This window comes from Oncorhynchus mykiss, chromosome 2 (assembly GCF_013265735.2).
Source record: "Oncorhynchus mykiss isolate Arlee chromosome 2, USDA_OmykA_1.1, whole genome shotgun sequence".
Taxonomy (NCBI): domain Eukaryota; kingdom Metazoa; phylum Chordata; class Actinopteri; order Salmoniformes; family Salmonidae; genus Oncorhynchus; species Oncorhynchus mykiss.
In genome coordinates, this window is record NC_048566.1 from 10,672,798 (window position 1) to 10,689,215 (window position 16,418).

General features: G+C 46.4%; 1 protein-coding gene across 10 annotated transcripts in view; it reads left to right on the forward strand.

Moving 5' to 3' along the window:
- LOC110507508 (trafficking kinesin-binding protein 1) overlaps positions 1-16,418 on the forward strand; it is an 83,775-nt gene that overhangs the window by 46,212 nt on the left and 21,145 nt on the right. For 9 of the 10 annotated variants that reach the window (XM_036937638.1, XM_036937639.1, XM_036937624.1 and 6 more), the window contains 3 exons: positions 12,556-12,632; positions 12,850-12,966; positions 13,348-13,448. In XM_036937638.1, the coding sequence (XP_036793533.1) occupies positions 12,582-12,632; positions 12,850-12,966; positions 13,348-13,448 (269 nt within the window). In that variant the 5' untranslated portion in view covers positions 12,556-12,581. Of the gene's footprint in view, positions 1-4,221; positions 4,597-12,555; positions 12,633-12,849; positions 12,967-13,347; positions 13,449-16,418 lie in introns of those variants that run through there. The other variant, XM_036937628.1, reaches the window with a different exon arrangement.

Below are 16,418 nucleotides of genomic sequence, written 5' to 3' on the forward strand. Positions count from 1 at the left end.
CTAACAGTCCTATAGATCTGTACAGTCGGACTAACAGTCCTATAGAGCTGTACAGTCGGACTAACAGTCATATAGAGCTGTACAGTCGGACTAACAGTCCTATAGATCTGAGTCCTGTACAGTCCTATAGATCTGGGTCCTGTACAGTCAGAATAACAGACCTAATAGATCCGAGTCCTGTACACTAGCAGCACATAGCATCACACAGCAATATAATATGGAAATGTTTTACAGCAGCTTCACCAAGCAGACTACAGCTATCCCTGTATCCCCTGATTCTTTCAATGAGCCATCCAACATGATCAGTGGCTCTATATATATAGAACAGCGGCCTATACCCTTGGCTGAAGATGTTTCCATAGATGATGGTCATATATTATGAGAAGAGGCCTGTTCTGTTGGATCTCTTTGGTAATGCTGTTTATATATGATGTTATATATGATGTTTGAGGACTCATTTACTACAGTAGATTGTATTGCGAGGGCCTCTTGACATTTTAATGTCCACCTCCCCTACTACCGGTCTACTCCAACAGTTAGGACAAGTCTAAATGACATGGTTTTATATTCATATGGTTGATAAACACTCTGCAGTGCTGTACTGTGGATATCTATTTCCAACTATCCACACGTCTCTAGAGATCTCGTCCAGCAACATGATTGGACAGTCAGCCAGTAATGACCTAGCCACTAGCCTGGTCCCAGAGACTTTATGTAGCCAACCTTCCTGTCGTTCATCATCACGCTAAACCACCGCTAGCAGAGCTGACTGGGGCTCATAATGAAGCAGACAGTACATGGAAGGTTTGGAGGGGAGGCTGTGCTGTGGAGACGAGGGCTCATAATGAAGCAGACAGTACATGGAAGGTTTGGAGGGGAGGCTATGCTGTGGAGACGGGGGCTCATAATGAAGCAGACAGTACATGGAAGCAGGGGAAGGTTGGGAGGGGAGGCTGTGCTGTGGAGACTGGGGCTCATAATGAAGCAGACAGTACATGGAAGCAGGGGAAGGTTTGGAGGGGAGGCTGTGCTGTGGAGACGAGGGCTCATAATGAAGCAGACAGTACATGGAAGGTTTGGAGGGGAGGCTGTGCTGTGGAGACTGGGGCTCATAATAAAACAGACAGTACATGGAAGGTTTGGAGGGGAGGCTGTGCTGTGGAGACTGGGGCTCATAATGAAGCAGACAGTACATGGAATGTTTGGAGGGGAGGCTGTGCTGTGGAGACTGGGGCTCATAATGAAGCAGACAGTACATGGAAGGTTTGGAGGGGAGGCTATGCTGTGGAGACTGGGGCTCATAATGAAGCAGACAGTACATGGAAGGTTTGGAGGGGAGGCTGTGCTGTGGAGACGGGGGCTCATAATGAAGCAGACAGTACATGGAAGCAGGGGAAGGTTTGGAGGGGAGGCTGTGTGCTGTGGAGACTGGGGCTCATAATGAAGCAGACAGTACATGGAAGGTTTGGAGGGGAGGCTGTGCTGTGGAGACGGGGGCTCATAATGAAGCAGACAGTACATGGAAGGTTTGGAGGGGAGGCTGTGTTGTGGAGACTGGGGCTCATAATGAAGCAGACAATACATGGAAGCAGGGGAAGGTTTGGAGGGGAGGCTGTGCTGTGGAGACTGGGGCTCATAATGAAGCAGACAGTACATGGAAGGTTTGGAGGGGAGGCTGTGCTGTGGAGACTGGGGCTCATAATGAAGCAGACAGTACATGGAAGGTTTGGAGGGGAGGCTGTGCTGTGGAGACTGGTGGCTCAGTGGGCTAAAGCCAGACGAGGGCTCCAGAAGGCCAGGGACAGCCTGGCCAGGCTCAGAGCTGCCTGGATGGGCCTAGCTCCATGATCACATGGCTGGGAGTCTGGCAGGGACACAGCCCTGGGTGATGCTCAGAATATTGATCACTTCAGCAGTGAGGAGGGCATGGACCATGTATGTACATCTCCCCACTGGAGCGGGGAGGGACGGCTGCCAGCCAAACTCTGCCAGCCTCCCCTCTTCCTACAGTACCCCTCTCCTCCTCCCTCTCCGCTACCCCCCTCCATCTCCACCCTGCTCACAAAGCCCAGGGCCCACAATTCTATTGGCCTGGGAGGGGGAGTTGGAGGGAGGTGAGAGGGGCTGTCCTCCTCCCTCTCCGCTACCCCCCTCCATCTCCATCCTGCTCACAAAGCCCAGAGCCTACAGTTCTATTGGCCTGGGGGGGGGGGGGGGGGGGGGAGTTGGAGGGAGGTGAGAGGGGCTGTCCTCCTCCCTCTCCTCCACCCCCCTACATCTCCACCCTGCTCACAAAGCCCAGGGCCTACAGTTCTATTGGCCTGGGGGGGGGGGGAGTTGGAGGGAGGTGAGAGGGGCTGTCCTCCTCCCTCTCCTCCACCCCCCTACATCTCCACCCTGCTCACAAAGCCCAGGGCCTACAGTTCTATTGGCCTGGGGGGGGGGGGGGGGGGGTTGGAGGGAGGTGAGAGGGGCTGTCCTCCTCCAGTCTCTCCATGCTGGGAACTTTATCAGTGCACACAAAAAGGGCCTCTGAGGCAGACAGGGAGGCTGAGGTGGGGGTTGTTTTGGGGGGTTAGCCACAAGCTATTGTGGATACTGTATTGTTTCAATAGGAATGTGTGGTTGCATTCAGTATAAATGAGATGAATGAAAATGATTTGGACATGGGATAATTGAAGGAAACATGTTTAATTGGAGAGTTATGTGAAATATTTGGTGATTGTGTTCTAGGTTCTATGTATGGGATCACGGTTGTTTTTTGTCAACCGTTTTTATCAGCTGTTATGGGAATAACAATGTTTTTATCAGCTGTCATGGGAATAACAATGTTTTTATCAGTCGTTATGGGAATAACAATGTTTTTATCAGCCGTTATGGGAATAACAATGTTTTTATCAGCCGTTATGGGAATAACAATGTTTTTATCAGCCGTTATGGGAATAACAATGTTTTTATCAGCTGTTATGGGAATAACAATGTTTTTATCAGCCGTTATGGGAATAACAATGTTTTTATCAGCCGTTATGGGAATAACAATGTTTTTATCAGCCGTTATGGGAATAACTGGTTTTATCAGCCGTTATGGGAATAACAATGGTTTTATCAGCCGTTATGGGAATAACAATGGTTTTATCAGCCGTTATGGGAATAACAATGTTTTTATCAGCCGTTATGGGAATAACAATGTTTTTATCAGCCGTTATGGGAATAACAATGTTTTTATCAGCCGTTATGGGAATAACAATGTTTTTATCAGTCGTTATGGGAATAACAATGTTTTTATCAGCCGTTATGGGAATAACAATGTTTTTATCAGCCGTTATGGGAATAACAATGTTTTTATCAGCCGTTATGGGAATAACAATGTTTTTGTCACAAGTTAACTGGCTTTCACATCCATAATAGTTTGTCTAGCCGTTTACATGTGTCACTGGAATGTTGAAGATTTGTTTACTGTTGCATTGCTCTCAATGTGACTAGTTTGATAAAGCCAGTGTGTGTCGATTTGATTAGAATTGTGGTCCGTATTATTTGTGGTCTAATGTGTAACATTGAGTGTCATGTTATTTTCTATAGGGTGGAATGACCCATACTGGTTTAGAAACTAGATGGTTTCTTTATTTCCACATGCTAAACTAGCATCATTTACTTGATCTGTGACCAACAGATGCTTATCGGTGTTCCCAGTCAGGTGAAATCCATAGATTAGGGCCTCATTTATTTATTTAAATTGACTGATTTACCTTATATGAACTGTTGCATTTATATTTTTGTTCAGTATACACTGTTCTTCCTGTATGCTATTTCATCAAGCTCTGTATTTCCTAATGGTTCCTGGTCTATTTATTTGGCTCTCCGTATGTAGCTTCCGCTTTGAATAAGTAGGCATCTGCAAATTGAGTCACCTGTGGATTTGACTGTGGTGAGGCAGGCTGGGGCCCCACCCTGACAACAGGTGTATGTGTCTTATGGTGTGCTCCGCCTTGCACTGTTTCCATGGAGAGTCTGGTGGAACATACCATTTCAACGCTTGAAAAGGGGGGTGAGCAAATAGACACATTTAAACTTGATAGGGATAAAACTATAACTTATTATATGGTTATATTAGTCCTTGTCACATAGCTGACATTTTGAATTGACTCCATGCTCTAATCTAAACATTCAAAGTCCTGTCAGTCTGAGAATAGTTCAGTGCCACTCCCCTGCTCCGGTTCCACAGTGGGCTGTCTTCTAGTCATGGACAATAGAGGGAGAGAGAGCAGGAGGAGGGAGTGCCTGTGACTGGGGGACAGACTGCCTTGCTGTCCTCACACAAACACACACACACTGACTTAGACACACACACTCTCTCGCTGACTGAGACGGACTGTCTCACACACACACACACACACACACACTTAGACATGGCTTTGGACTTGAGGCAGCTGGGCTCTGCTGGGCCCCACTAGCCTAGTGTTGGTGTTAGCATGTCACTGCTCTGTCACAGCACCCCAGAGGACAGCTTGGAGTATGTCTGTTCACCTGACCACTGTGATGGAGAGGAGGAGGAGGAGGAGAGGGAGGAGGATGAAGAGCAGCATACTCTGCAAGAAGGTATACTAACTGGAGTTATGGGAGCTTTGCTGGTCCTCTCATTCACATAGTGGTTTTGAACCACATTGTTAGACTGCTGTGTCTCTCCTGCTCCCTGTGTGTGGCTCCTGCTCCCTGTGTGTGGCTCCTGCTCCCTGTGTGTGGCTCCTGCTCCCTGTGTGTGGCTCCTGCTCCGTTTGTACTACCCTGATTGGTTTTAAATATTTGTCAAAGGTTTTCAGTGCTGTAGGTCATGTGAATTTGTATTATACCAGGATAACCAGTGAGTACTTTTAGTATGTTGTTTGTATTCAGAGTAAACATGGAATTCTCCCTTCTGATAGTATCAACAGAACAGGCAGGTCATCAGACTTCTGAGAGCATCAACAGAACAGGCAGGTCATCAGACTTCTGATAGCATCAACAGAACAGGCAGGTCATCAGACTTCTGATAGCATCAACAGAACAGGCAGGTCATCAGACTTCTGATGTATACTACTGCTGTTAATTGGTGTTATTTAACATGAGCAGTATCACCGTGGGAGCAGAGAGAAGCTGTCTCCTATACCCTACCCAGTAACTATAGCAACTGTCTCCTATACCCTACCCAGTAACTATAGCAGCTGTCTACCTATACCCTACCCAGTAACTATAGCAGCTGTCTCCTATACCCTACCCAGTAACTATAGCAGCTATCTCCTATACCCTACCCAGTAACTATAGCAGCTGTCTCCTATACCCTACCCAGTAACTATAGCAGCTGTCTCCTATACCCTACCCAGTAACTATAGCAGCTGTCTCCTATACCCTACCCAGTAACTATAGCAGCTGTATCCTATACCCTACCCAGTAACTATAGCAGCTGTCTCCTATACCCTACCCAGTAACTATAGCAGCTGTCTCCTATACCCTACCCAGTAACTATAGCAGCTGTCTCCTATACCCTACCCAGTAACTATAGCAGCTGTCTCCTATACCCTACCCAGTAACTATAGCAGCTGTCTCCTATACCCTACCCAGTAACTATAGCAGCTGTCTCCTATATCCTACCCAGTAACTACAGCAGCTGTCTCCTATACCCTACCCAGTAACTGTAGCAGCTGTTTCCTATACCCTACCCAGTAACTATAGCAGCTGTCTACCTATACCCTACCCAGTAACTGTAGCAGCTGTCTCCTATACCCTACCCAGTAACTATAGCAGCTGTCTCCTATACCCTACCCAGTAACTACAGCAGCTGTCTCCTATACCCTACCCAGTAACTATAGCAGCTGTCTACCTATACCCTACCCAGTAGCTATAGCAGCTGTCTACCTATACCCTACCCAGTAACTGTAGCAGCTGTCTCCTATACCCTACCCAGTAACTGTAGCAGCTGTCTCCTATACCCTACCCAGTAACTATAGCAGCTGTCTCCTCTACCCTACCCAGTAACATGTGGCCTTGGTGCGTGCTGATGTGTGGCGTGCCGCTAGATGTTTATCTCTTCTATCACATTCCAGATCTATACTATGTGTGTGCTGTTGATTAGTCTCTGGTTGTCTCCATGGTTGAGGTCCACCTCATAATGTTGACACCACACCCTGGTTATTTGTTCTTTTGTTGTGCTCATTGGGATATTACAATATTCATTTTTCAGTGCTGAGGATGGAAAGTTACATTACAGAGCACATGTCTGGCTTTCAGTTTAAATGCTCCTGTCACAGAGTAAATAACTCTACATGAAGTTGTTTTTATCAGCCAACAACCCTTATACTGTACAGGCCATTCACTGTCATGACTGCTCACTGTGATGCTGCACATGTATGTCAATATGGACTTTGCATCTAACTCCTCATTTACATTTGTTTCCACCAATGGAGTTCAAAGCCTGTGTTTGCTGCCCTACGGACACCTATCTGAGATTACAACAATTAGAACTATACCAGGCCTGACCTATACCCTACCAGCCTGTGTTTGGTGCCCTATAGACACCTATCTGAGATTACAACAATTAGAACTATACCAGGCCTGACCTATACCCTACTAGCCTGTGTTTGCTGCCCTACGGACACCTATCTGAGATTACAACAATTAGAACTATACCAGGCCTGGCCTATATCCTACCAGCCTGTGTTTGGTGCCCTACAGACACCTATCTGAGATTACAACAATTAGAACTATACCAGGCCTGGCCTATACCCTACCAGCCTGTGTTTGGTGCCCTATAGACACCTATCTGAGATTACAACAATTAGAACTATACCAGGCCTGGCCTATACCCTACCAGCCTGTGTTTGGTGCCCTATAGACACCTATCTGAGATTACAACAATTAGAACTATACCAGGCCTGGCCTATACCCTACCAGCCTGTGTTTGGTGCCCTACAGACACCTATCTGAGATTACAACAATTAGAACTATACCAGGCCTGGCCTATACCCTACCAGCCTGTGTTTGCTGACCTATAGACACCTATCTGAGATTACAACAATTAGAACTATACCAGGCCTGGCCTATACCCTACCAGCCTGTTTGCGCTGCCCTACAGACACCTATCTGAGATTACAACAATTAGAACTATACCAGGCCTGGCCTATACCCTACCAGCCTGTGTTTGGTGCCCTACAGACACCTATCTGAGATTACAACAATTAGAACTATACCAGGCCTGGCCTATACCCTACCAGCCTGTGTTTGCTGCCCTACGGACACCTATCTGAGATTACAACAATTAGAACTATACCAGGCCTGGCCTATACCCTACCAGCCTGTGTTTGCTGCCCTACATACACCTATCTGAGATTACAACAATTAGAACTATACCAGGCCTGGCCTATACCCTACCAGCCTGTGTTTGCTGCCCTACGGACACCTATCTGAGATTACAACAATTAGAACTATACCAGGCCTGGCCTATACCCTACCAGCCTGTGTTTGCTGCCCTACAGACACCTATCTGAGATTACAACAATTAGAACTATACCAGGCCTGGCCTATACCCTACCAGCCTGTGTTTGCTGCCCTACGGACACCTATCTGAGATTACAACAATTAGAACTATACCAGGCCTGGCCTATACCCTACCAGCCTGTGTTTGGTGCCCTACAGACACCTATCTGAGATTACAACAATTAGAACTATACCAGGCCTGGCCTATACCCTACCAGCCTGTGTTTGGTGCCCTACGGACACCTATCTGAGATTACAACAATTAGAACTATACCAGGCCTGACCTATACCCTACCAGCCTGTGTTTGGTGCCCTATAGACACCTATCTGAGATTACAACAATTAGAACTATACCAGGCCTGACCTATACCCTACCAGCCTGTGTTTGCTGCCCTACGGACACCTATCTGAGATTACAACAATTAGAACTATACCAGGCCTGGCCTATACCCTACCAGCCTGTTTGCGCTGCCCTACAGACACCTATCTGAGATTACAACAATTAGAACTATACCAGGCCTGACCTATACCCTACCAGCCTGTGTTTGCTGACCTATAGACACCTATCTGAGATTACAACAATTAGAACTATACCAGGCCTGGCCTATACCCTACCAGCCTGTGTTTGCTGCCCTATAGACACCTATCTGAGATTACAACAATTAGAACTATACCAGGCCTGACCTATACCCTACCAGCCTGTGTTTGGTGCCCTATAGACACCTATCTGAGATTACAACAATTAGAACTATACCAGGCCTGGCCTATACCCTACCAGCCTGTGTTTGCTGACCTATAGACACCTATCTGAGATTACAACAATTCGAACTATACCAGGCCTGGCCTATACCCTACCAGCCTGTGTTTGGTGCCCTATAGACACCTATCTGAGATTACAACAATTAGAACTATACCAGGCCTGGCCTATATCCTACCAGCCTGTGTTTGGTGCCCTATAGACACCTATCTGAGATTACAACAATTAGAACTATACCAGGCCTGGCCTATACCCTACCAGCCTGTGTTTGCTGCCCTATAGACACCTATCTGAGATTACAACAATTAGAACTATACCAGGCCTGACCTATACCCTACCAGCCTGTGTTTGGTGCCCTATAGACACCTATCTGAGATTACATCAATTAGAACTATACCAGGCCTGGCCTATACCCTACCAGCCTGTGTTTGCTGACCTATAGACACCTATCTGAGATTACAACAATTCAAACTATACCAGGCCTGGCCTATACCCTACCAGCCTGTGTTTGGTGCCCTATAGACACCTATCTGAGATTACAACAATTAGAACTATACCAGGCCTGGCCTATATCCTACCAGCCTGTGTTTGGTGCCCTATAGACACCTATCTGAGATTACAACAATTAGAACTATACCAGGCCTGGCCTATACCCTACCAGCCTGTGTTTGGTGCCCTATAGACACCTATCTGAGATTACAACAATTAGAACTATACCAGGCCTGGCCTATACCCTACCAGAATGTGTTTGGTGCCCTATAGACACCTATCTGAGATTACAACAATTAGAACTATACCAGGCCTGGCCTATATCCTACCAGCCTGTGTTTGGTGCCCTATAGACACCTATCTGAGATTACAACAATTAGAACTATACCAGGCCTGACCTATACCCTACCAGCCTGTGTTTGGTGCCCTATAGACACCTATCTGAGATTACAACAATTAGTACTATACCAGGCCTGACCTATACCCTACCAGCCTGTGTTTGCTGCCCTATAGACACCTATCTGAGGTTACAACAATCAGAACTATACCAGGCCTGACCTATACCCTACCAGCCTGTGTTTGCTGCCCTATAGACACCTATTTTAGATAAATAGCCTCATTGTCAAAATCCCAAAGTATCCCTTTAACCCCAAAGAAAGAACACACAGGAGCTGTCTGAAGAAACAAGTCTCCCTTTTGTCAACATCCACAAGGTTAGTTAGGAGTAACCACAAGGTTAGTTAGGAGTAACCACAAGGTTAGTTAGGAGTAACCACAAGGTTAGTTAGGAGTAACCACAAGGTTAGTTAGGAGTAACCACACGGTTAGTTAGGAGTAACCACACAGTTAGTTAGGAGTAACCACACAGTTAGTTAGGAGTAACCACAAGGTTAGTTAGGAGTAACCACAAGGTTAGTTAGGAGTAACCACAAGGTTAGTTAGGAGTAACCACAAGGTTAGTTAGGAGTAACCACAAGGTTAGTTAGGAGTAACCACAAGGTTAGTTAGGAGTAACCACAGGGTTAGTTAGGAGTAACCACAAGGTTAGTTAGGAGTAACCACAAGGTTAGTTAGGAGTAACCACAGGGTTAGTTAGGAGTAACCACAGGGTTAGTTAGGAGTAACCACAAGGTTAGTTAGGAGTAACCACAAGGTTAGTTAGGAGTAACCACAGGGTTAGTTAGGAGTAACCACAAGGTTAGTTAGGAGTAACCACAAGGTTAGTTAGGAGTAACCACAGGGTTAGTTAGGAGTAACCACAAGGTTAGTTAGGAGTAACCACAGGGTTAGTTAGGAGTAACCACAGGGTTAGTTAGGAGTAACCACAGGGTTAGTTAGGAGTAACCACAGGGTTAGTTAGGAGTAACCACAAGGTTAGTTAGGAGTAACCACAAGGTTAGTTAGGAGTAACCACAAGGTTAGTTAGGAGTAACCACAGGGTTAGTTAGGAGTAACCACAGGGTTAGTTAGGAGTAACCACAGGGTTAGTTAGGAGTAACCACAGGGTTAGTTAGGAGTAACCACAGGGTTAGTTAGGAGTAACCACACGGTTAGTTAGGAGTAACCACACGGTTAGTTAGGAGTAACCACAAGGTTAGTTAGGAGTAACCACAAGGTTAGTTAGGAGTAACCACATTGAAGTTGGATGTTGTTCCTACCCTTGTGTTTCCTCTGGCGTCTTGGGAACCTGCTATGACGTGCTCATTAGTAGATAACAAACTGTGGCTGGAGAGATTGAGAGAGAAGTGGAAAGGGCAGGAGTAAGTTCCAGGTTTCTTATTAGAATATGCCTTTAGATGACAGTTGAAGTTCAACAGTCATTTTAATATGCAGTTTAGCTTTTTATTTTACCAAGTTCTTCTTTGTTTTATATCTAAAATGGATGAAATGTTTTTATTTATTTATGACTATATATATATATATAAATAAATAAATATAAAAGCAGTTTAGGCCTCCCGAGTGGCGAAGCTGTCGAAGTCATTGCAATGTGGTGCTAGAGGCATCACTACAGACCCGGGTTCGATCCTAGGCAGCATCACAACCGCCAGTGATCGTGAGTCCCATAGGGCAGCGCGCAATTGGCTCAGTGCCGTCCGGGTTAGGGGAGGATTTGGTGAGGGGGGGGGCTTTACTTGGCTCATCGCGCTCTAGCGACTCCTTGTGGCGGGCCAGACTGACTACGGTCGTCAGTTGAACGGTGTTTCCTCCGACACGTTGGTGCGGCTGGCTTCTGGACTCAGCAGAACGGTGTTAAGAAGCTCGGTTTGGCAGGTCATATTTTGGAGGACACATGACTTGACCTTTGCCCCCCGAGCCCGTTGGGGAGTTGTAACGATGAGACCAGATCTAAAAAGGGGGTAGAAATAGGCTCAGGGTTGAGTGCTATATATATTCAGTCATGTTTAGGCAGTGACAGTGCATCAGCTGGGAATAACATAGCATTGTATTAACAGAGAATGACACTGCAGCTTGGCAATGTGCTGTTATCAGCTCAGCTGGGGTGGGGTGGGGTTGAGGTGAGGTCAGAGTCCAAACCATCTCACTTGTCACTTCCTCCGTCTCAATAGTCTTTCCTGGATCCCTCCTCTCCTGTCGTCTCTCCGTTTTTCCAAAACCTCAGAGGGAAACCTTACAAACCCGTTTCCTCTCCTCGAATCCTTTCCTGGATTTCCTCTGGTGTTTTGAGAAAGCTATGAGGTGAGGAAGAGTTGCGAGGACACAAGGAAACGAGGAATCAAGGAAACAGTATTGAGACAGGGCCAGTGTGTCAGTCTACCTGATAACAACAACTTGCTAAAGGTCTCTGAGGTCATCAGGCAGGGCTGTGTGATGTGTACAGTAGGTGGCCCTCTGATAGCTCAGCTATTTCAAATATCTGTCTGTCTGCCCTGCCCCAGCTGTTTATCAGTCAGGCATACATACAGTACATTACTGCACTCAGATATGGCCTAGTTGTTAACTGTGTTTGTCCTCTCTGTTGTCTCTACAGCTGTTAACTGTGTTTGTCCTCTCTGTTGTCTCTACAGCTGTTAACTGTGTTTGTCCTCTCTGTTGTCTCTACAGCTGTTAACTGTGTTTGTCCTCTCTGTTGTCTCTACAGCTGTTAACTGTGTTTGTCCTCTCTGTTGTCTCTACAGCTGTTAACTGTGTTTCTCCTCTCTGTTGTCTCTACAGCTGTTAACTGTGTTTGTCCTCTCTGTTGTCTCTACAGCTGTTAACTGTGTTTGTCCTCTGTTGTCTCTACAGCTGTTAACTGTGTTTGTCCTCTCTGTTGTCTCTACAGCTGTTAACTGTGTTTGTCCTCTCTGTTGTCTCTACAGCTGTTAACTGTGTTTGTCCTCTCTGTTATCTCTACAGCTGTTAACTGTGTTTGTCCTCTCTGTTCTCTCTCTACAGCTGTTAACTGTGTTTGTCCTCTCTGTTGTCTCTACAGCTGTTAACTGTGTTTGTCCTCTCTGTTGTCTCTACAGCTGTTAACTGTGTTTCTCCTCTCTGTTGTCTCTACAGCTGTTAACTGTGTTTGTCCTCTCTGTTGTCTCTACAGCTGTTAACTGTGTTTGTCCTCTCTGTTGTCTCTACAGCTGTTAACTGTGTTTGTCCTCTCTGTTGTCTCTACAGCTGTTAACTGTGTTTCTCCTCTCTGTTGTCTCTACAGCTGTTAACTGTGTTTGTCCTCTCTGTTGTCTCTACAGCTGTTAACTGTGTTTGTCCTCTCTGTTGTCTCTACAGCTGTTAACTGTGTTTGTCCTCTCTGTTGTCTCTACAGCTGTTAACTGTGTTTCTCCTCTCTGTTGTCTCAACAGTTCTATGTGCTGAAAGAGTGGGCCAGATGACTAAGACGTACAGTGACATAGATGCTGTTACTCGTCTGCTTGAAGAGGTAAGAGAACCTGGTCTATCACTTGGAGCACATTCATTTACAATGCTGTCTGTTTGGATAGTCAAATCTACCGTTCAGACATCTCTCTGCCATGCCAAGTTAACCACATCATAGGACAAGTCAAACATTGTCATACAGTAGCAACTGTCTCCCTTTGACCTGATTCCTAGATCATGATGCCCAGCCCCTCTAACCAGCCCCTCTGTCTCCCCTGCAGAAAGAACGGGACTTGGAGCTCGCCGCCCGCATCGGCCAGTCACTGCTGAAGAAGAACAAAACCCTCAGTGAGAGAAATGAATTCCTGGAGGAGCAAGTGGAGCACATTCGAGAGGAGGTGTGTGTGGAGTGTGTGTACGTGTGCTCTTTTCTCTCTCAGAACCAGGAGAAGATGTGACAATGTTGATATTTTATCTCTCTCCCCCATTTCTCACCCTCTATGTCCCCCTCTCCCTTCTCACCCTCTCTGTCTCCCTCTCTCATCTCTCTCCCTTCTCATCCTCTCTGTCTCCCTCCCTCATCTCTCTCCCTTCTGATCCTCTCTGTCTCCCTCTCTCATCTCTCTCCCTTCTCACCCCCTCTGTCCCCCTCTCTCATCTCTCTCCCTTCTCACCCTCTCTGTCTCCCTCTCTCATCTCTCTCCCTTCTCATCCTCTCTGTCCCCCTCCCTCATCTCTCTCCCTTCTCATCCTCTCTGCCCCCCTCTCTCCCTCTGCAGGTTTCTCAGCTGCGCCATGATCTGTCTATGAAAGATGAGCTTCTCCAGTTCTACACTAGTGCAGCAGAGGAGAGTGAAGGAGATTCGTCCACCTGTACCCCGTGAGTCTGCTATCTGTCATCCCGACCTGTGAGATTAGCCTGGTTCCGATAACGGTTTGTGGTTTATAGCCAACTCCTATGGTTGTTGTTCTGCTAAAGGCAGCAACCGGACCTGTTCCCCTCCACTCATCACATCCACGTTTTCCTCTTAAAGCAAAACTCCTTCATTTTGCCGTTGTCAGTAAACCCCCACTATGCCACTATGGTCTGTCGTAAGGTCTCTCTGCTCTTGTTCCTCCCACTTCTACTCTCCTTTTACAATGATATAACCTTTCAACTTAAAGGGCCAATGCAGCTGTTTTTATTTTCGATATCAAATCACATCTGGGTAACAATTGTGTACCTTACTGTAATTTTGTTTTCAATTAAAATGGTCAAAATTAACAAAAATAGCTACTTAGCAAAGAACAATTTCTCAAGCAAGAATTTAGCTAGGACTGTCTGGGAGTGGTCTGAGTGGAGAGGGGGGACTGAAAACGAGCTGTTTTTGGGAGAGATGTTTGGAACTCTCGTATTGTTCTATTAACAAATGTAAAACTTCAACCCACCAAAACAGGCTGACATTTCATGCGGTCTTCTCAAACAGTTCTTACACTAAAAAGGCATTGTCATCATTTTCACAGTATTATTCCAACCTCAAAGTGTGGATATGTGTATATATAACACAGAAAGTCTAGTTTTTGGCTGCACTGGGCCTTAAAGCTCTTATTTCACTGGTCCCACAAGTCCATCCAAAGGGCAGGTACTTGATATGTTTTGTGGCTCCTGCTTAAGGACGGCTTCAAGGCTGTTTTCTTTAAGATGAATAAAGGCCTTTGATTTGTTTGTCCAGAAAATCCCCCTCTTCTCTCAGACAGAGGTACTGTGACCCTGTGTGACACTGAGGCAGCAGGCTGGGTTGGTTTGTTGTGTTCTCTCAGACAGAGGTACTGTGACACTGAGGCAGAAGGCTGGGGTTGGTTTGTTGTGTTCTCTCAGACAGAGGTACTGTGACCCTGTGTGACAGACTGAGGCAGCAGGCTGGGTTGGTTTGTTGTGTTCTCTCAGACAGAGGTACTGTGACACTGAGGCAGCAGGCTGGGGTTGGTTTGTTGTGTTCTCTCAGACAGAGGTACTGTGACCCTGTGTGACACTGAGGCAGCAGGCTGGGTTGGTTTGTTGTGTTCTCTCAGACAGAGGTACTGTGACACTGAGGCAGCAGGCTGGGTTGGTTTGTTGTGTTCTCTCAGACAGAGGTACTCTGACCCTGTGTGACAGACTGAGGCAGCAGGCTGGGTTGGTTTGTTGTGTTCTCTCAGGGGGAAAATACAGACAAACTGACCTGTTTCTCTTACCCCTCAAACACAGAGCGGTTGGGTGAAAACCAGGACCGTGGCATTCCCATTAGTGTCTTAATGGCAGACACTACCAGGCGTCCTGTTACACTGGTGGTAAAACATTGATCGACTGTTCCATCTATCCTTGTTGTCTAAATTATGCAGAAGGTTCCAGTCTGGTCTGTATATGGTGTTGAACCCCTCTGCCAGCTCTGCCCAGTCATTGTAAAGTCTTCGAAAGCCAAGTGAACAAACAGATCACCGACCATCTCGAATCCCACCGTACCTTCTCCACTATGCAATCTGGTTTCCGTGCTGGTCAGGGGCGCACCTCAGCCACACTCATCGTCCTAAACGATATCATAACCACCATCGATAAAAGACAGTACTGTGCAGCCGTCTTCATCGACCTGGCCAAGGCTTTCGACTCTGTCAATCACCGTATTCTTATCAGCAGACTCAACAGCCTTGGTATCTCAAGGCCCTCTGGCAGTCTCTATGGGGGTGCCACAGGGTTCAATTCTCAGGCCGACTTTTTTCTCTGTATATATCAATGATGTCGCTCTTGCTGTGGATGATTCTTTGATCCACCTCTACGCAGACGACACCATTCTGTATACATCTGGCCTTTCTTTGGACACTGTGTTAACAACCCTCCAAACAAGCTTCAACGCCATACAACACTCCTTCCGTGGCCTCCAACTGCTCTTAAACACTAGTAAAACTAAATGCATGCTGTTCAACTATAAATACCTAGGTGTCTGGATAGACTGTAAACTCTCCTTTCAGACTCATATTAAGCATCATTAAGCATCATTGGGGCGCAGGGTAGCCTAGTGGTTAGAGTGTTGGACTAGTAACTGAAAGGTTGCAAGTTCAAATCCCCGAGCTGACAAGGTACAAATCGTTCTGCCCCTGAACAGGCCAATGATGCTTAATATGAGTCTGAAAGGAGAGTTTACAGTCTAGCCAGACACCTAGGTATTTATAGTTGTCCACTAGGCCGTCATTGAAAATAAGAATTTGTTCTTAACTGACTTGCCTAGTTAAATAAAGATAAAATAAAATCTCCAATCCAAAGTTGAATCTAGAATCGGCTTCCTCTTTCGCAACAAAGCATCCTTCACTCATGCTGCCAAACATACCTTCGTAAAACTGACTATCCTGCCGATCCTTGACTTCGGCGATGTCATTTACAAAATAGCCTCCAACACTCTACTCAGCAAATTGGATGCAGTCTATCACAGTGCCATCCGTTTTGTCACCAAAGCCCCATATACTACCCACCACTGCGACCTGTATGCTCTTGTTGGCTGGCCCTCACTACATATTCGTCACCAAACCCATTGGCTCCAGGTCATCTATAAGTCTTTGCTAGGTAAAGCTCCGCCTTATCTCAGCTCACTGGTCACCATAGCAACACCCACCCGTAGCAAGCACTCCAGCAGGTATATTTCACTGGTCACCCCCAAAGCCAACACTTCCTTTGGTCGCCTTTCCTTACAGTTCTCTGCTGCCAATGACTGGAACGAATTGCAAAAATCACTGAAGTTGGAGACTTATCTCCCTCACTAACTTCAAACATCAGCTGTCAGAGCAGCTTACTGATCGCTGCATCTGTACACAGCCCATCTGTACACAGCCCATCTGTACA